The sequence below is a fragment of the Malus domestica genome, chromosome 09 (assembly GCF_042453785.1).
Source record: "Malus domestica chromosome 09, GDT2T_hap1".
Taxonomy (NCBI): domain Eukaryota; kingdom Viridiplantae; phylum Streptophyta; class Magnoliopsida; order Rosales; family Rosaceae; genus Malus; species Malus domestica.
In genome coordinates, this window is record NC_091669.1 from 11,929,363 (window position 1) to 11,948,959 (window position 19,597).

The 19,597-nt window shown below is 37.4% G+C and overlaps 2 protein-coding genes and 1 long non-coding RNA gene across 7 annotated transcripts; 2 read left to right on the forward strand and 1 right to left on the reverse strand.

Moving 5' to 3' along the window:
• The first annotated feature begins 990 nt into the window (after positions 1–990).
• Positions 991–5,422, forward strand: LOC103443207 (uncharacterized). Of its 3 annotated transcripts, XR_011571139.1 has the most exons (4): positions 997–1,158; positions 1,436–4,308; positions 4,408–4,561; positions 5,080–5,422. XR_011571139.1 is itself a non-coding variant. In XM_070804983.1 (3 exons), the coding sequence occupies exon 2, from the start codon at positions 1,531–1,533 to the stop codon at positions 4,306–4,308; it is 2,778 nt and encodes a 925-aa protein (XP_070661084.1). In that variant the 5' UTR covers positions 991–1,158; positions 1,404–1,530; the 3' UTR covers positions 4,408–4,874. The 3 variants fall into 3 exon arrangements, 2 of the variants coding, with proteins under 2 accessions (XP_070661084.1, XP_070661083.1); XM_070804983.1 differs by lacking the exon at positions 5,080–5,422 and having other exon boundaries at positions 991–1,158; positions 1,404–4,308; positions 4,408–4,874; XM_070804982.1 differs by lacking the exon at positions 5,080–5,422 and having other exon boundaries at positions 4,408–4,874.
• Positions 5,423–7,367: 1,945 nt separating this feature from the next.
• On the forward strand, positions 7,368–13,771 carry LOC103411506 (uncharacterized). Of its 3 annotated transcripts, XR_011571603.1 has the most exons (9): positions 7,368–8,892; positions 9,228–9,301; positions 9,717–9,862; positions 10,245–10,285; positions 10,659–10,767; positions 11,510–11,622; positions 12,019–12,537; positions 12,942–12,995; positions 13,119–13,771. It is a non-coding gene; the product is annotated as an uncharacterized lncRNA (long non-coding RNA). The 3 variants fall into 3 exon arrangements; XR_011571605.1 differs by lacking the exon at positions 12,942–12,995; XR_011571604.1 differs by lacking the exon at positions 9,228–9,301.
• A 2,099-nt stretch (positions 13,772–15,870) lies between these two features.
• LOC108174047 (uncharacterized mitochondrial protein AtMg00810-like) lies at positions 15,871–17,370 on the reverse strand. The gene is made up of 2 exons (XM_017334333.3): positions 17,130–17,370; positions 15,871–16,751 (listed from the first exon to the last, which is right to left on the reverse strand). The coding sequence occupies exons 1-2, from the start codon at positions 17,368–17,370 to the stop codon at positions 15,871–15,873; spliced, it is 1,122 nt and encodes a 373-aa protein (XP_017189822.3).
• Positions 17,371–19,597: the final 2,227 nt, after the last annotated feature.

A 19,597-nucleotide genomic window follows, 5' to 3' on the forward strand; every position in this document is an offset into this window, starting at 1 on the left:
TTGATACACGTACCGGCCAATCTAAGTCCTCAAAGGCACGGAAGGCTTCTCTTTCCAGCTCAGCGACAACACCTCGACGACAATTCCCGGGAGCCCAACGTTCCACAATAGGTCCAACATGATAATCGCCCGGGAGTAGGCCCAGTCGCTCTGGCGATCCTCCACCTGCTCTATCGCGGCCTCATGGACTTTAATTGACGACTCTTGCAGCATCATCCAGCGGCTGCTCACGCGTCGCAAGAACCGAGCTGCTCCATGTAGAGGATGCGGCGGCCAACGTATGAGTCTCCGACTTCGGACGATGTTGTTGGCGATGGAGTGGCCTAAAAGCGGCGACGAGGCATCGGAGGGAGATGCTTGATACTAGTTTGAGCTCAACATATTTTTCAATTTTACTGAATTTCGAAGCTAATTGGATTGGGGATTTTCCATTTGATCTGGAAAAGTGAAATTTAGGGTTAAAGTGTGGGGGATCGAATTGAAAGATTGGATTTTTGGGGATGATTTGATCAGAAAATTTGGTGAGCCTTTTGTATCGTGGCAAGGAAGAACACACTTTAAAGACAATCACATGGGATTTTGGCAATCCAAAGAGACCCTTTTGAGAATAGTGGGAAGAAGAAGAAGAAATTAAAAATCAAATTATTATTTTATAATAAAAATTAATAATATTTTAATAAAATTGACTAGGCTACTTTGTTTTAGGGATGGAGATGTATGTGATCTATTACTGTTCATTGGAGTCTATCACTGTTCACTGAGTGAATTAAATAGGCTGGATGTTGACGCATTTTTTTAGAGGTGGAATTACTCTTACACGACATTATCCGTTAAAAGATCGAATATGTCACAAAAACAACACAAACGCAAAACAAAAACACAACACGAAATGCCATTGCCAGGTCTACTAAAAATAGAAAGCCTGATAAAAAAAAAACAATAATAAAGATCCGACGGTTACAAATACTCCCAAATATCATAGAATGTGAAAATCTTGACCACGTTAATAAGCGTAATTTATATTTTTCTAGTCGAAAAATAAATAATTTGTTAGAAATTTGCCACCGGCGCTCACTAAGTTGCGCGCCCTTCTGCCGTGCTTCGAATCCAAATCACAACGATATCGATACCTGTCCCAATCTCCTCTCCCAGCTCCAGGTAACTTTCCAATCCCAAAACCCTAATTTTTTCCCCCAAATTTGAGTTCCTCAGCTGCTTCTGCACTTGAATTATTCTATTATTCTTTCGTTTCTCTGATTAATGCTAAAGTATAATTCTTTTGGATTGCCGCAATGTTGTTAGGGTTTTGAATCAATCAGAGTGATGCATTTTCCGTTTTGAATTGTGTAAATTTTTTGTGTTATGAATTTGATTTCTCGTATTTTGGGAATGTTAACTATTAGGGTTTTGATGATGGAAATAATTGGCAAAACAGGTTCCGGGTATCATCGATTCTTTGTTAGTGTATGATATTCCTCGTTTCTTCTTTCGTTTGGGTATTCGAGAGGGTTCCTTTGGCTGTACATTTTGATGGATAAGGAGGAGAATGCTACTAGTGATGGTGATCATGAGGAGGCTTCTCAGTATGAACTAGCTGTGTGTTCGGAAGAAGACATGGAAGAAGATGTCGAGGATGACGAAGAGGATGACGAAGATGAGGAGGTGGAGGAGGACAATGGGGATGAGGAAGAGAATGTCTTGAGTTTTATAGATGGGATTAATCCTTTGGATCTTGTGGAAGATGATGGTGGTGACCAACTTTATCAGCGACTTCTGGGGGCGGATTATGAGGCTTTAGCTGAGAGAAAGAGAAAAGCACTTGTGGACAGCCGGCCCGAAGGTTCGGTTAAGAAGGCCAGGCGGGAGGATCTTACTGGAGCAAGCATGGAGGAAATAATGGAGGCCATGAATTATGGTATGCAAAGGAGATCAAGGAAGTCTAAGAAAAGGGGTAGGCGAAAAGGATCAATGAAGAAGCTAACCCCCGAGATTAATAGAATGCTTGGTGAAGCTAATCTTCACTATGCATTTGGCCGTTTTGAAGAGGCCATACCAATCTTGACAGAAGTTGTAAAGAAAGCACCAGATTTGCCTGACTCGTATCATACACTTGGAATTATCCATGACAATCTTGGTAATGAGTTGGATGCCTTGAATTGCTACAGAATTGCTGCATTTTTAGCACCAAGAGATCCAGCTCTTTGGGAACTGCTTTTTGACCGGTTCAATAAACGAGGCAACAGTCATGATGCGATTTATTGCCTTTCAAGAGCAATATCAGCAGATCCTAAAAATGTTAGTCTGAAATTTGATCGTGCTTCACTTTATGTTAAGCTTGGAGATTATCAGAAAGCAGCAGCATCTTATGAACAGATAGTACAAGCCTGTCCTGATAATGTTGAAGCACTCAAGACGGGAGCAATGATGTATGAAAGATGTGGTCAGCAAGAGCATTCTATACAGATTCTAGAGGACTATCTCAGAAATCATCCAACTGAAGCTGATCTTAGTGTCATTGATCTGATGGCTTCCATACTTATGGAAAATAACTCACATAAGGAAGCCCTTCAGCATATTGAGCATGCACAACTGGTATTCTGTTCAGAAAAAGAGATGCCTCTGGCAATGACAACTAAAGCAGGAATATGCCATGCTTACCTCGGAAATATGGAGAAGGCAGAAAGTATTTTTAGTGCTCTTGATGAGAAGAGTGCAGATAATGCTGACATGATTGCTAAAGTTGCAGAGTCATATATGAGTCTTGGGCATCATAGTTCTGCGTTGAAGTATTATTTGATGTTGAAAGGAAATGTCGAATTTAATAATGGCTTTATAATTATGAAAATCGCTCAATGTCATTTGTCCTTGAATGACAGAGTACAGGCAATTTTGTGCTTCTACGAAGCTTTAAAGACATTTGAAGATGATATTGAGGCCCGATTAACACTGGCTTCTATTCTTGTTGAAGAAGCCAGAGAAGATGAAGCCATTTTGTTGCTATCTCCTCCGAAAATTCTACATCGTATGGACCCCCAAACGGATAAATCAGAACCATGGTGGTGCAATGGAAAGGTGAAACTGAAGCTTTGCGACATTTACCGAGCTAAGGGGATGACCAAGGAATTTGTAGATACAATCTATCATCTGGTACATGCGTCACTGAGCATCGAATCACTTCAGCAAAAGGTGAAAGTGAAAAGGAGGCTCACAAAAACTGTCCTGTTAGAAAGAGTCAAAGTCCTGGAGGATCACCAAAAAGAGAACCTATTGTGTAGATCTAGACCAGTAGCTCCTGCTTCAGATCTGCTTAAAGCTGCAAGAGCGAAGAAGTTGCTTCAGAAGAAGGCAAAAGTAAAGGAAGATAAAAGAGCTGAGGCCATGGCTTCTGGAGTTGACTGGCAGAGTGATGATTCAGATGATGATCCTCCAGAAGAAATACATAAAGAACCTCCCCTGCCAGATCTTCTCAAGGATAAAGAGCATAACGACCTCATAATAGATTTGTGTAAGTCACTGGCCTCCTTGCAAAGATATTGCGAAGCATTGGAGATAATAAATCTTTTCTTGAAGGCGACTCGCAACATGTCTTCTGTTGCGGAAGAACTCAGGTCTCTTGGAGCTCAAATTGCATACAACACACCTGATCCTGAGCATGGGGTTAACTGTGTAAAATACATTGCAGACCAGCATCCATACAGCAATGCTGCCTGGAATTGCTATTACAAAGTAATTACCAGATTAGATGACTGGTATGCGAGGCATTACAAGTTTCTACGCAATAAGAGAGACAAACTCAAAGACTGTGCACCTCCCAGTCTCATTTCTGGGCATCATTTTACTAAAAAAAGCCGTCATCAAGATGCTGTGAGAGAATACCTTGAAGCTTATAAATTATTGCCAGAGAATCCCCTTATTAATCTCTGTGTTGGTACTGCCTTAGTCAACTTAGCCCTTGGACATAGACTTCAGAATAGGCACCAGTGTGTTGCACAAGGCTTAGCATTCCTCCACAACAACTTGCAGCTTTGTGAATTCAGCCAGGAGGCTTTTTACAACATAGCCAGGGCGTACCATCAAGTCGGCCTTGTGACTCTGGCAGCTTGGCATTATGACAAAGTTCTTGCAATGCAAGTGAAGGATTACCCCATGCCAAAGCTTCCCCATGAAAAGTCAGAGTCTGCTGAAAATAAAAAATTGGGTTACTGTGACCTTCGCAGAGAAGCAGCTTTTAATTTGCATCTCATCTACAAAAAGAGTGGAGCGGTTGATCTTGCTCGAACCATCTTAAGAGATCACTGCACTTTCTGAGTATGCAACTCTACATTAAAACATTAGAATTCAGTTACCCTTTGTTTTTGGTCTTAAGTACATGAATTAATAACAGTAAAATTCCTTTGCTTGTTGCAGGAATTATGTTCCTGATCTCAGGTATTGCGACTGTTTGAATGAGAGGGTGGCTTCCTACTCCCTAGTTGATCTCTTCAGTTCTCTGGAAAATGCCTATTAACGGTTTTCCGTGGTCTAATCTGCTGAGAAATGTGAGGGAAACACTAAAAGGAAGGTATGTGATCCACTCAGCAATTTGTACATGACATTACTGCAAGGCCAGTGTTAAATCCCTTATTTCATGTCCAAAACAAGGGCCAACATGGTATTTATTTCATTACTTCACAGTCCATCTCTCCGTCTCCGCCTCAAGTATATAATATCCTTACACAAGGGGTTTTAATAGATTAGAGACCAGATTCGAAACGTTACTTTCGAACCTTTTTGATGAACTGGTATCAATAAAAAACGATGGAAGTTGAGAACTTGTAAGAGAATTATATGAATTTTGATTGAATATGATATAGATTGATGGTATTGTTCCAGAATTACTTTTTATCTTGGCCAGGTTATGATTTTAGTTCATGTAATTTGAGTGAAGTTTCACTTTGGTTCTTATGGTTTGAAGCTTGAGCTGTCGCGATTTGACTCAGTTTACTAATTGTTGCGATTCAAGGACAATGACCTACTTTTACTAATCTATTCTATCTAATTAGCTCGTGAGTGACATGTGTCCTTCTCATTGATACTTAGGAAGGAGAGTGCAGGTGAATATTCCTATACTACCCTTGTTGTTCCCGGGGAACGGAGGAGGTTAGGTTAGCCTAAAGATGGTTATTGGTTCAACTGTTCACGGACACGGGTTGCCCCTGAATTCTCAGAGTAAGAAAGGGTAGAGAAAATGCCTCGAGCTAATGTTCAAGTACCTGGCATCACAGCCAAAAATACAAAGTACCATAATCATTCTATGGCCTATTTGTTTTCTTTTTCTGCTAGGTCAGATGTCACTATTACTGGGGGTGAAAAACCACGTTTGTGTAAATTGTCATACAATTCCACCCACATTTGTGTAATTTGAAGATCTTTTTTGCTTTGACTTTGGCTCTTTTATTTCCCATTCACCCATACTTTTTTTTTTTTTTGAAAACATTCACCCATACTTTAGACAGATTCTTGCAGTCAAGAAGAGACACCCCGTAACAATTATCTAACAAATAATAGTTTGTCATATGAAAGAGAATTGTTATTAGCATTCAAAAATTCTCATTTTACACTTTAAACTTTCTATATTTAGAAAAAAAAATACACTTGTGAAGAGTGTAGAATGAGATTTTTGGAGTGCCAATAACACTTCTCATATGAAATCATAACAATTATTTATATCAATGACAATGTTGCTAAGACAATATATTGATTGCAAAAGAATCTCTTCGTACTTTCCCGTACTTTTAACTTTTGTTCTTTGTCTATTTTGTACCTGATGGGAACCTCAGCACCGGTCTAGCAATTCGAACCACTCAAATTGAATTAAACGCCCTCATTGACTTATTTTGCTGGTTCATCTCACACAGGTAAAGGGCTTCGATTTTTCTTGCAAACAAAACCAACAGCTCGGATTTTCTAATTCTTAAATTCAACTGCCAAGTCCTAAGCAAATTAGATTGATGCCGCGTGTATATCTGTCGATGTGGCTTTGATCCAAAAGGGACCTAAATTGCATGTTACCCGGCTGAAGGTTGGGTCGACATAAATAAAAGGAAGGAACACCAACTCTGTGGGCCCATGAAATGATGAGAAGCCCACATTTAACCTACCTTTGTGGAATCTCATAATTGGATCCTTGATTTTAGCGACAAAATGGAGCTTCTAGTACACATGTGCTTTCAAACCCAAATTTAGAAAGGATAGTGTTATGTACACGTCATTTTTTTTACATTATGTACGTTTTCTAATTTTCAATTTTTGGATTGAACTGATTGAAGATGATCAAATGACAAAAATTAAGAGACGGTGTGTGGGAGGTAAAAAGAAATGTGTGGATAGTACCACCTTTTTAAGAAAATAATCTACATAAAAGCTGGTTCATCGCTATTGTGATGTTTCAATTCAATATACAATATTATGTATTGTTATGCTATACTAATTTTCTCTCTTTTCCAAAATAGATCTAAAAACTCCATAGCCATCGGCCCTTGCTGTGACTTGGGGCCGGTGGCACCCCCTTTTGCTAGCCTTCCTCCTTCCTTTTTTTTAATTGATTGTTGCATTTTTGTTTTTCGTTTTAGTATTTTCGTCTATAAGTGCCTCCTTGGTGAGGTTATTAGTGACTATCTCCTAATAATTATTGTAATTTTGTATTCATGTGTTATGAGCTGATATTGGGTCTACTTTGCTGTTTCTGGTGGTTTTGCTAATGGTGTTGAGCACAAAATTCATATTGGTATGGACACTAATTGGTTCCTTTCCAGTTCCTCTTTGGAGTTGGAGCTGCTCATTGTCAAAGAGTGTTCTCATATTTGTTATAAAGCAGTTTTTTCTTGCAAAATTTCCTTAAGTGCCAAATCATGAAGTGTTTGACCCTTTTCACCTGGAATGGAGTTAATTTGGATTTTTAGTGTCATCTCAATTTTTTGAGTGTGGATGAATTCAAAACTTGGATGCTTCTTGCCCTCGAATCCACCAATACGGTGGTAAATAGTTTGGCCAAGTTGGCGTTTTATGTTTTGTTGAAATCTCTTCGGATTTAGGAGATTGTATCCAGAATATTATCATTGTCTAAAAAAATATACAATATTATGTGTAAGGTATTTTTTTTATTTGTTCACATTAAACCGGAAAAACATGCAGCAATAAACTCTTTTCATACAAAATATTTTCGAAATTGAGCCAATAAGATCAGATTATTACTTTAGTCTAAAGAAAGCATTGCAATTGGCACTGTTCTTTACTGTTCATTGTTTTTGGACCCCAATTTCACTCTATTTACGGACTTGCCATTCACTAAGGATTTCGGCTGGGCTTTTTTCTTTTCAGATTTAGTTGTATGGGCTTTTGCGGGTTTGGGTTGTGACTGGGTTGGTGGGTTTTGTTTGTGGTTGGGTTTTTCGGATGGATGGTGACACGAGCAGGCCTAGCCTGCAACGATGCCAGCGAGAAGAGATGGGAGGTGTCGTGTGATGCGAGAGAGAGAAGAGAGAGAGGAGTCGTCCGATGGCAGAGAGAAGAGAGAGGGGTCGTGCGATGCCAGAGAAAAGAAAGAGCAGGACTCCTGGAAGGAAAAATTGGAGGAGAGAGGGAGGGGTAGGATGAGCAAAGCAATAGGTAGGGCTGCCCGGAATTTGGCTTTTCTTTTTTCTCGGTGAGGTATGCTTAGAGAAGCGGTGAGGCATGAATGGACGCCCAAACCGAGGGTTGGTTTCAGAGATTTGGTTCCAGCTGGAAGCTATATCTGCAAGCATTGATGAGGATTTCTCCCAGCTGGCAGCTTAAATTCCTTTCAAAGCTAAGTGTCCCTTTTGAACCGAATTTTCCCTTATTTCACTGTTTCTGGTTTGAACCTGCTTAGAAACCTATTTGTTTTCCTGCTTTGTTTTCTGTCTGGTTCTGGTTCTGGTTCGGTTATTTAACTTTTAGTTGGGAGTGCAAGATATGTTTTTAAATTATTAAATTGGGACAGAAAAACAGATATTTTGTGCTGCTTTCTTCACTGTCTGATAATACCACTTGCTCTTCCTTTCTCTTTTTCTTCCCATTGTGTTGGTCTTTCAGTGTTATAGCTTCTTTGCAGAAATCAAACTGTATGCAATTTGCCCATTTTTGTTCATTACCCTATTATTTGGTTCCTCTTTTTTTTGTTCATGGCTTATTGTTTTTTGTTGTGGTGATGACCGTGTGAATTAAATACTCAGTTATCTATTCCTCTAAAATACATGATGCGTCTGATTCTTTTTCGTTCACAGATGATGGTGCATGGTTGAGGTTTTTATGCTATCACTCTGTTGGTTGTTTTATGATTGTAATTTTTTGTTTTAAAACGTGTCTGTTGTGTGTGATGTACAAATTAGAGCAGAGGTTTGTACATACGGTTTTAAATTGAGGGGGAGCCATAATTTTGTTATCAGAAAAAAATTTGATTGAGGTTTCATCTGGTTGTGTTACGGTTGCGCAATCTGTGGTTCGCAACGACTGTGATCATTTCCTGACAAATGTATGGAGCTGTGTTCTTTTTGGTGGGGAATTATGGTTGGTGATGTTAACAATGGATTGAGTCTTTCTGTTTGGTATGATTATATCGTTGAACAAGCATGGTTTTAAAGTGGATGCAGATGACCATTTTGTTTGCACGAGAAAATGGTTGAGTTAGTGGTTTTTAATCATTTAATTGTTGTGCCTTTGCTATGATCCCTGTTCCAGCGGTGTTTGATTGGCGCAAATAGATTTTCATTGTTGTTTCTCAGCTGTTATTTTCGTTGCTGTTCTGTGAGTTAGTGTTAATGGCTTTGCTGTGTTTGCGATTTTCAGGAACTTGGATCGTTGGACAAAGCACTTGGCCCTTTGGCTTTTGAGGTATATTTATTTGCGGTTGTTATGGTGGAATGTGCAATCGTTATGTCTTAAGTTGAGCCTGGTTCTTTAATAAAAACAACCAAATGTATTGACTTTTGCATGTGTTTTGCGTGAGAACACCAAGTTGTGATGTGTTCGTCGTTGTTAACATTATCAGCAACTTTGGCTTTTCATGTGTTCGCATGGTAAAAATGGCTAATATATTGAGTTTGAAAATAAGGGTTTGGGGTTCGCTGTCTTTCCATGTGTATAATTTTACCCCATTTTTCGTTTCTTTATAATTTCAATTATCTTTCAGCAACCTAATCACTAAGCTTATTAAATTCATTGACCAGGTGATTTTGGATTCAATCCAGAAGTTCCTATTTCTCAGATTGGTGTTGTCTGTTCCTTTGTGGTAGTGAGATTGGTAAATCATTGCATTTTACTAAAGTATTTGACCTGCGTGTTCTAAACTTTTGAGCTCATTTCGTCTCTAAAATGTCCTCTTGGAGCTCTTACTGTGATTGTTCTTCTATTTCTTTTATTCAAAATGTTTTACATTTCTCATTTAATTGGTGTGCCATGCCCTACTTCAGTTTGTATTTTTTTTTTTTTTCCGGTTATCATTTGCCATCTCACTTCAGTTTTAAGTGGTCCTTTCACCTTAGTTTATTAGACCACAAAAGATGTTATTATGAGACCATTATATTGTAATTGATTCTGATGACGGAGGTTTATCGGAGATGAAGGCTAATGCTTAAGCTTTCAGTGGTTAATATCTCTTGAAACTTTTGATTTCATTTATCTTATTGACCTTTTCTCTCTTTTTTTTCTCTCAACAGTTGGGATGAGTGGGTAGGGTTGGATCGTCTGATGAAAAACACTGACGAGAATAAGAAGAAGCACAAGTACCTCAACCAGAAACAGGGAACAGACAAGAATGCAAAGCTAATACACACAACACATACTAAACCAAAAAGTTATCATGGTTGGGTTTATCATCTTTTAACATTTCTTTTGTTGTTGCCCAATCATGAAATTTGGATTTATTCTTGAATGTTAGATGTAGGGTGTGGAATTCTAGCATGTGACATGAACCATCCTATTTTTGGGCGAGCTTTGAGGTTTAACGGTCCTACCCTTCATAGGGGTAAATATAATGGATATGGGATACTGAAAAAGTAACAATGTAGTTAACTAATTTACCAACATGCATTCTTCATTTACGATCATAACTTGAATACGGTTCTTGAATTAGGATGCCAAGTGGTTAGGTACTGAAAATATATCCTGTTATATTAACTTCTCTTGCAATTTGAAAGTGTATATAATATGCATTGTTCTTACTGTTGGCATGAAATTATGTGCAGCGTCAAGAGGGAAGAAGCGAAAGAATGACTCTGTCTGTAAGGTATACCTCCGGGTCATTATACATATCTCTCTGTTCATATTATTTCCTTTTCATTCTTGCTAAATTATTGGGTTATTATATTTGTGTACAGATATTAGTGTATTTGTTAATTGGATTTCGATAATTGGAGTTCAAATATTACATTGTTATAGAGATACCAATTTCTCATATGATTGCAATTTGCATGTAGATATGTGTTATCTGATTCAATCACAAAATTTGTATCCCTTTAGCTAATAGTGTGTTCATTTGCTGAACTGGGTTGGCTTTAGTTTTAGGTTTTATTATGAGGTACGCAGTGGGTCAATTCTTGAACATATTCTCAATTTAGAATGAGAGAAACTAATGATTCTTCTGAATGAAAATGTTTTAGATGGGTTTCTGTAATGCGAATTTCGTGAGGTTCATAACGCTGATTTGATTCTCTCATAAGAAAGGATCTCCTCTCTGGCTTTCTGGAACAAGTCATCGAAGCTCTCTCTGTAAGTAATTTCTCACCCATTTCTTCATCCCGTCGTAGTAAAATCGTATTTCTTTGGTTAAATTGAATGCGCCAATCAGTTCATTTGCTTTCAATTTCTTAATTCTCTGCTTGGTTGCTGGGAAAGTGTGGGAAAAATGATTTAAATTTACTTCCTTTTATGTTTCCGACTTCAATCTTCGTAGTAATTGTACCTAAATGAGCTGACTTTTGTTACAGTTTTTGTGGAATTCCATCTTCTCTGTGTTATCTGATTGATCTAATTGATTTAAAATGTATATAAAAAGTGACTTGATTTTTGTTTTTTGCTCTGTTGACTTTTGAACTGTTTAATTGGATTCATTATTGAAAAAGCTGATTTTTTTTATATTTATTTATTATTTTTTTCTTTTTAAAGAAAATGATTCTTGAATGCACAATGTTGATGGGTTTTTATTGCCCATCTCAAAGACTGATAAATTCACTTTTGGGGGAACATACATGCCTAGCATTTTTTTCCTGTGCTGATTTGAGCTGCAAATGTATGAGGGTTGGTCTGAATTGACGAGCATAGATTTTGCGTATGCACATGTATACTAATTTAGGATTTTGAGCATTGTGGTGGTATGATCTCATGATAAAATGTCCAAGAATATATGATTTTTTATTCTTTTGATTCAGTATCATGACTCAATTGCAAAGCACTAATCATTGTAGTTAAATACTTGCATGCTAATGGTTTGGTGTAATGGTAACTCATTTAGAGAGAGAAAGTGGCAGCAGTAGTGGGGAAGGAAGAAGGACTATTCATGTTTCTTTTATCATTTCTGCCATTCGAAGCTATGGGGGTTTGGCTTTGGCTCCGTTAGCTGTTGAGGTAATTATTAATTTGCAATTTTTTTTTCAGTATTCGGTGAGTTTGATCATATGGGTTTCACTACTCAACCCTTCTCTACCATTACGAACAGGTTCACTTTTTAGGGTCGGTAATTTTGTGGTTTGAAAATTATGTGTTAGAAGTGTAAGTTTGGGCTTAGAAATGGGTTTTCTGTTAAAATTTCATTTTTGTGATTTTGGGGGCTTTGTTTCAAGCAATCTCATCCTTTTAATCGGACTTTTTCCAAATTTTATTGGTGGGTGTTGGGTGCTTTTGAATTTGGTGAAATTTGTGATTTTTCAGTGCTTCAATGGTGTTTTGGAATGATTGGTATTTTGGTGTCAAATGCAACTAATTATGTGGATCTTCATTTGATGATTCATTTCTTTCACTCAGTGTGTCAGGAAATGAGTTCAACCATGGATTCGTATACATTGAAGTCCACATCAGATTTGTCTGCTCTCTGACCTGATTGAGTGAGGGAGGAGTGCAGAGAGAATATGACGGAAATTGAGGAGGAAGCCCATGCTTGCAGAGAGTTAGTGAGATCTGAAGCCCATGCCTGGATGAACTCATTTAATTTGAGCACACAGAGCTCAAATCTGGTGTTCAAAAATAAGGCGGAGGCCATAAAGTTCTCATGTTTAATTTTCATGGGCCGTGCAAAAAAATTTTGGACTTTTTGTGATCCCACAACCCCACCCCCACATATAATTGGCTTTAAAGGGTTCAGGGTTCTGTTCTTTTATTATTTGTTTCTCTCTTTTGGACCAAAAGGCAGATTCTGTTCATTATTTCAAAGTATTATTATTTTTTTTAGAAATTTGAAAGATTGTTTCAAACATTGATATATAAACGCAGTGCAGTTTGGCATATCAAATCAACCTGCAGCTTCCTTGGGACTCTAATTCTTAGGTGAGTTCTTCTGTTTCTCATTTTATTGATGCTTTTTTGTTTTCCTTTCATCTAGGTTCTGTAATTTTCATATAGTTTTTTGTTCTTTTGATGCATTTGTTGCTATGATCTTCTAACTGCTGAAGTTTATAGAGCATTTCAGTTAGATGTTATTATTAAAGATTGCAGCTTTGAGCTTTTTTTCTCCTTGAATTTTACTGTTTGATTCTTGGGTGTGTTTATTTTTCTTGCTCAACAATTTTTTCTAATGCCATCAGTTGTGATGGTTAATATTCTGAATTCGTCGACTTTGATATGATTAGACTATTGCAATTAAGTATTTTGATTAGATTTCAGCAAACAACATAAGATTAGCGTGCTGGAATTCAATAAGATAGAAGCTAATAGAACACTTTGATATGCAGGAATGCTCGACAATTGGTCTTATTAATGGTTGTCTTCCAGAGGAATTAAAGAAGGTACCTTTTATATGTAGCTTCTGAATGGGAGGAATTCAATGTCTTATATTGTCAAATATAATGTTATTTTGTATGTATTTACTTTGCATAAACTTGGTCTCACTTTTGATTGAATTGTTGCAGTTCTTGGTATAAGGAGCTATAGCTCCATTGAAGAAGTGAGAGGCATACGACAATATTTCTTCAGTATGGTATGTCATTTTAACGATTGGAATTCCACAATTTGATTAGTTTTGATAATTTCCGGAAGAAGAAGAAGGCCGTGTGTCTAAGTTTTAAAAAGCACACTTTGTAATGCTTCAAAATTTCATGCTTTTTTCAAGAATTCAGACAGGCAGGGTGCAGATACTTCTAACTTTATCAAGGTTAGTGAATTATGTGGTTTCTCCACGGGGTGCAGTTTTATTGGTGCTACTGTTACGTCTCTCATTATTATTAGCTTTTCTTTCTCTTTGTTCATATTTTTGTCTTCGAGGATGAATCATTGGAAGCATAATATGTTTTTGCATCATGCTTTTCTTTTTCCCACTAAAGTGGCATCAATAGTTATTGTATTCCTCCTCTACATACCTCTTTATACGAACAACTGATGGACTTTACGGTGTACAAGCAAACTGGTTATGAGAGTATTAAGTGAGTTTCTATAAGACAAGGTGATAGATTAGCAAGTCTGAACTCAGTTTCTTCCTACTAATTGTGCAATGTCTTTACATGTTAGCTTAGTTGAATGTATATAAAAGTCAAGCTGCTTATCTTATCGACCTCATTCACTCATGTGCCCTTCTGTTCATTCATGATTGTGTTGAATTTATTTAGGTTAAATGTGTCTTATTCATGTAGTTACGCCTGAAACAGTGGTTCCCGCCGCAACACGCGGGCTTATTTTCTAGTCTTACTCTAAATTAGTGTAATAGTTTCGAACTCTTTTCCCACCCTATAATAGTATTAAAAAAAACTAAAAAAAAAATTATATCAACTCGCTCAATCTCTTCAGGTTTGCCTAAATTGTAGGTCCTGATTTCATGAGCTTATTAAGTTTATGGTTCCTCGGAATTGGAGCACGTATAGTTTTTACTCTCAACCAAAATGTTGTGTCCAACAAACAAAAAGACAGTATGTTGTGAGGTGTAGATCACTAACCAAAAGAAATTTGTGACATGATAGTGGACAGTCGCCTACTAAGTCAATGTCACGATCGAGGAGAAAAATAAAGATCATACTTCGTTGTCGATCATTTGGATCTTTTCAATTATACCCCAAAAATTTGGATATTTTTTATTATACAAGCGACATCGGAGCAGGAGAGATGGAACAAGAATTACGTGTGCACGAGCAAATAGCTCTCTTAACTACTCGAACTATTCTTGTCCTGCTTCGTTTAGTCTAGGACATAATATGACACCCCACTAAACATTGCATTATTTTTGACCTGCTTAGTCCAAGTAGTCAAGTGAATCCCGCTTAGTCAGAAATCTAGTCTAATCCGATATAGTTCGGTACAATAAACGCACCTTAAGTGGTTACAAATAAACTTGTTTATATTAAGGTATTACTTCATACTAAAAATTGTATCACTGTGTTTGGGAAATAGATCTCCAAATGTTATATATTTTGGACTCGTAGTTGCTCTAAACAAACTTATGGTATAAATGGGTAGAGCTTCAAGCTACTGGTTTAAGCAAATGGCTCGTTTTCACGATGGATAACAAATCCACCCTTGTCACCCTTAAATTTTCTTTTATATTTGTATTAAGAGATAATTAGACCAATGGTCTTTAAACTTTAGCGCAATGCAGCTTTGGTCTCTAAACTAAAATATCGCTAGCATTAGTCTATAAATTTGTTATAATGTGGAGCAATGTTCTTTTAGCTAAAGTCATTAGAATTTTCATTTGTTTTTTCTTAGGAACGGTATTTAATCTAAAAGCCCCCTTTTACTAATTAATCACCTTATTCATCATCATTATAAAGTGAAATTCAATTCTGTACAGGCGATACGTATAAGACTATGGATCGGAAAATATCCAGAAAGACAAACCCTCTAATTATATATTTATAAATTATAATAACCGTTGAGTTAATGCAAAAATGCAACTTCAAACATCGATAATCCCTTTTGTTTCCTCACATTTTGTTTGTGCTAAGAATATGCAAAACACCAGAGGCCACATGCAAGGGACAATACTTGCCTAGACTTAAAAGTTATCGTTTCGGTACTGCTGCATGGGAACTAGTTTATTGGACCGTCTAAGATCTTGCCAAAGAAAGCCGAAGGTTATGCATGTGCATGCAGACATGGATTTACAACACTGAGGAGGTCACTTCCAAATTAAGTAATTAATTTAACCCAGCATGATTAGTTTATACTTAATCAAGTACTGTATGCATTGTCATATCATTACACATAACTAATTTTCTATTTAATTAGAAAAACCTTTCCCGTTTTCACTCTTATTTTCTAGTCAACTATATTGCACGTGTAACGTGTTCATCAATCGACCTATAAATATTCGAGCGTAGAGCCTTTGTTTTACAACTCATTTCTTTTTTTTTTAATCAATGGTTAAGAATAGTGGTGGAGTTAGGATTTTAGCTTAGAAAGTGTTAAGATTACAATCTCACACAGTAGCAATGCATCACAACCACCACCAGATTAGATTCCTTCACTTGGTTGTTATACGCTTGGAATGTGATTAGTTATATACTTTATGCTGAGCTGGCACATATATTGGGATAGGATATTTATGCATAAATACAATGTGTATTATTCAGTTGAATTAATGAGAATCACAATTATATTTTTACTCTCTCTCTACAACTCTCTTTCCCTCTCTAAATGAATTTCCCTCTCTGAGTTCTTAACTTCAACATGGTATCACCTAGCCACCATGGCTTGTTTCTTAGCACTCCAAGAGATTAGATTAGAGCCTAGGAACACACAATACCCACTAGTGGACCTTCTATCCACAGGGCAACCTGCCCAATCTGCATCAGACCAAGCAGTGAGACATTGAGGACCTTTAGTAAACCAAAGTCTGGAATCCACAGTGCCCTTAAGGTATCTCAGGATGCGTTTGACTGCCTGCAAGTGTATTGTTCTTGGAGAGTGCATATACTGGCAAACCTGATTAACAGCAAAAGCTAAATCAGGCCTTGTCCAAGTAAGATATTGTAAGGCACCAACTGTGGACCTATAAGAAGTGGGATCAGATAAAAGAGTGCCGAAATGGTCTAGTTTGGAAGTAGACACAGGTGTTGCACAAGGTTTAGCTCCAAGCATATCTGTCTTTTTAAGTAAGTTTAAAGCATACTTAGTGTGATGCAATAACAAGCCCTTGTCAGATTTGTGTACTTCAATTCCTAAAAAATAATGAATATCTCCCAGATCCTTGACAGGGAACATGGTTTGAAGTTGGGATATGATTGATTTACACTCAATGATTGAACTTCCAGTGATGATTATATCATCAACATAAACCAATATAAAGGTAATGGAAGTGTCTCGTTTAATAAAGAGACTGGTATCAGAGTATGATGAACTAAATCCCAGAGAGAGAATAGCATTGTAAAAAGCCTCATACCAAGCTCTAGGGGCCTGTTTAAGACCATATAGTGATTTCCGAAGTTTGCACACATGATGAGGTTTGGAAGGATCCACAAACCCTGGAAGCTGGAGCATATAAACATCTTCCTTTAAGTGACCATGAAGGAAAGCATTACTGACATCCAATTGATGGACAAACCAATCATAGGTAACTGCAATGGAAAGGAGAATTCTGATGGTAGTAGGTTTAGCAACAAGACTAAAGGTTTCGGAGAAATCCAATCATTCCTGTTGATGAAAACCTTTAGCCACAAGTCGTGCTTTGTACCTTACAATGGTACCATCAGGTTTGTGCTTGACTTTGAAGACCCACTTGCAGCCTACAAGGTTGTAGTTGGAATGATTAGGAACTAACTCCCAAGTGCCAGTGGACTGTAATGCTTGAAATTCAGATTGCATGGCTTCCATCCAGTGAGAATACTTAGAAGCTTGAAGAAAGGTTGATGGAGTATTAGGTAATGTTGTAAGAGAATCAATAGTGGATGGAAGATGGTGTTTAGTGACAGTGAACACCTTGGGTTTATGAATACCTGTCTTTGCTCTTGTAATCATAGAATGAGTGTTTACAGGAACTGGAGGTTGTAAGGGTGATGACTGAGGTAGATGAATAAGAGACTCTTCAGGGCTGGAAGATTCTGGAGGAGTATGTATTGACTCTTGAATAAAAGAAGATATAGTGTTCTTCTCAGCAGTCGAAAATATGGATGGAGCAGATGCATTGCTGCCTTCTGAAGAAGCTGCAATTGAAGTATGTTTCTCAAGATGGGACATTGGCAAAGACAGATTGAGATATATAGGAGTGGGTGGAGGATGAGTCACACATGTACTGTGATGTGAGACCTGAGAAGACAGAGATTTGTAAGGAAATAAGGATTCATCAAACACCACATGTCTTGAAATGTAGAGCCTATTAGAGATAGGATCCCAACACCTATAGCCACTGTGATTGAGACTATAACCCAGAAACACACATGCTACTTTTCGTTTAAATGATGTTCTGTTAGTTCCTCAAGCTTCCCGTAACTTGTTATCTGTTTACAAGTTTGTATATGATAACTGATGTTCTCTGACATTTGATCCGTTCGGATTCTATGTCAAAGATCTAAGCACTGGGAAGATGCTTTTCTAGGGCCCCAGTGAAGGAGGCTTGTACCCTTTCTACTGGAATGCTTCAAATGGTGTATCTGGAATTGCAATCTCACCAACTGCTCTGATGATTGCTAAGGCTGATATACATACTTGGCATCGTAGGCTTGGACATCCTTCTGGTGGGACTTTACATTCTGTTGTGCATAAGAATCATCTCCATGTAATTGGTTCTGTTAATAATCTGTCCGTATGTACTGCCTGTCAACTAAGGAATGCTTCTAGACTATCATTTTCCACTTTACCTTGTACTTCCTCTCGGCCACTTCAATTGCTACACATAGATGTATAGGGTCCCTCTCCCATATCTTCATGTACTGGCCACAGATTCTATATAATAATAATGGATGATTTTACCAAATATAGTTGGCTCTATCCTTTACATTTCAAGTGTGATGTATTCTCCACTCTCAAGACCTTTATTTTAAAAATTCAAACTCTACTTGATTTCAAAGTTCAAAGTATCAGGTCTGATTCAGGGGGTGAGTTTCTGAATAAGTCACTCCAAAGTTTTTTCAATAAGCAAGGTATCACCCATCAGTTGAGTTGTCCTCACACTCTTGAGCAAAATGGGTGTGCCGAGAGAAAACATCGTCATGTTGTTGCCATGTGTATTATTCAGTTGAATTAATGAGAATCACAATTATATGTGCCAGCATAAAGTATATAACTAATCACAAACATTCCAAGCGTAACAACCAAGTGAAGGAATCTAATATGGTGGTGGTTGTGATGCATTGCTGCTGTGTGAGATTGTACTCTTAACAGAAAGGGTCAGAAAGTCTCAATTCGAAACGCTTTTTTTATCTTACAAAAATTCCTTTGTCGTGTGGTGAGCAACCGACTTCCGTCATTTGAGTATGACATGATATTGTCCTCATAATCCTTTTCCTTAAACGTAAACCAAAACCCCAAACCTCTTTGACTTTCTAGTTTCTTCCTCTCTCTACCCCTACTGATCCTTAGACCAGAGTCCTCAAAGCTTACAAGTAAACGGATTGCCTATAGGAGTCACCAACCACAAATCAAATCCCATGACATACAGTGAAGTAAAAACGTTGGATTGGAGACCTAAGCCTATAGAAAAAACCTTGAAAATTATAGTGTACCACTAAACTTTTATGAGTAAAAATATATTAGGATGGGTTTGAGACCATCTTGTCCCCTTATGGCTCTGCCTTTGGTTAAGAAGGGGTTGAACACTTGAATTATAAGGTTTTTTTGTTCTTATGAAAGAAGAGATATAACCAGATTACGGAGTCATGCGTTGAGCACAAAGAGATATAACCAGATTAAGAACTAATTAACGTTACATATTATACTAGAAACATCTTAAACTTACAAGACATGTTAGATTATGTCTTTGTGTAATCATTTACTTTAGATGTCTGGCAAACTTAAGACACAGGCTTGAATCTATAAATTCCTTTTGATTAAGTAACGTCGTGAAAATAACATAATTAATGACGACGATTGACTTCCCAATTTTTCACGGTAAGTCAGAGATGTTTCTGCATGCTTTGTCATGATTGATGCCTCCATTTTCAGGAGTAGGATTCTTTCTCCTTCTATTCTCATCCCTTTCTCTCCTATCCTCTCACAGATTGCTTTTTGTCTTCGTTTGGTTATTAAAAAATTAACACAAAACGTTGACGTAGCTTAACCGTAACCATTCAAATAAGACATGAGGGAAGAGGAGGGGAGCCCCATTTTTGTTCATCAATGAGAAAAACCAAAGCCAAAGCCATGCTTATCAACTATTACTGATGAGTTATTTTCATATATAATCTGGTTTAAGTGCTATTTCCTAACATAATTTGACTCAAATTTTGTAAAATCTTGAGGCAGTATA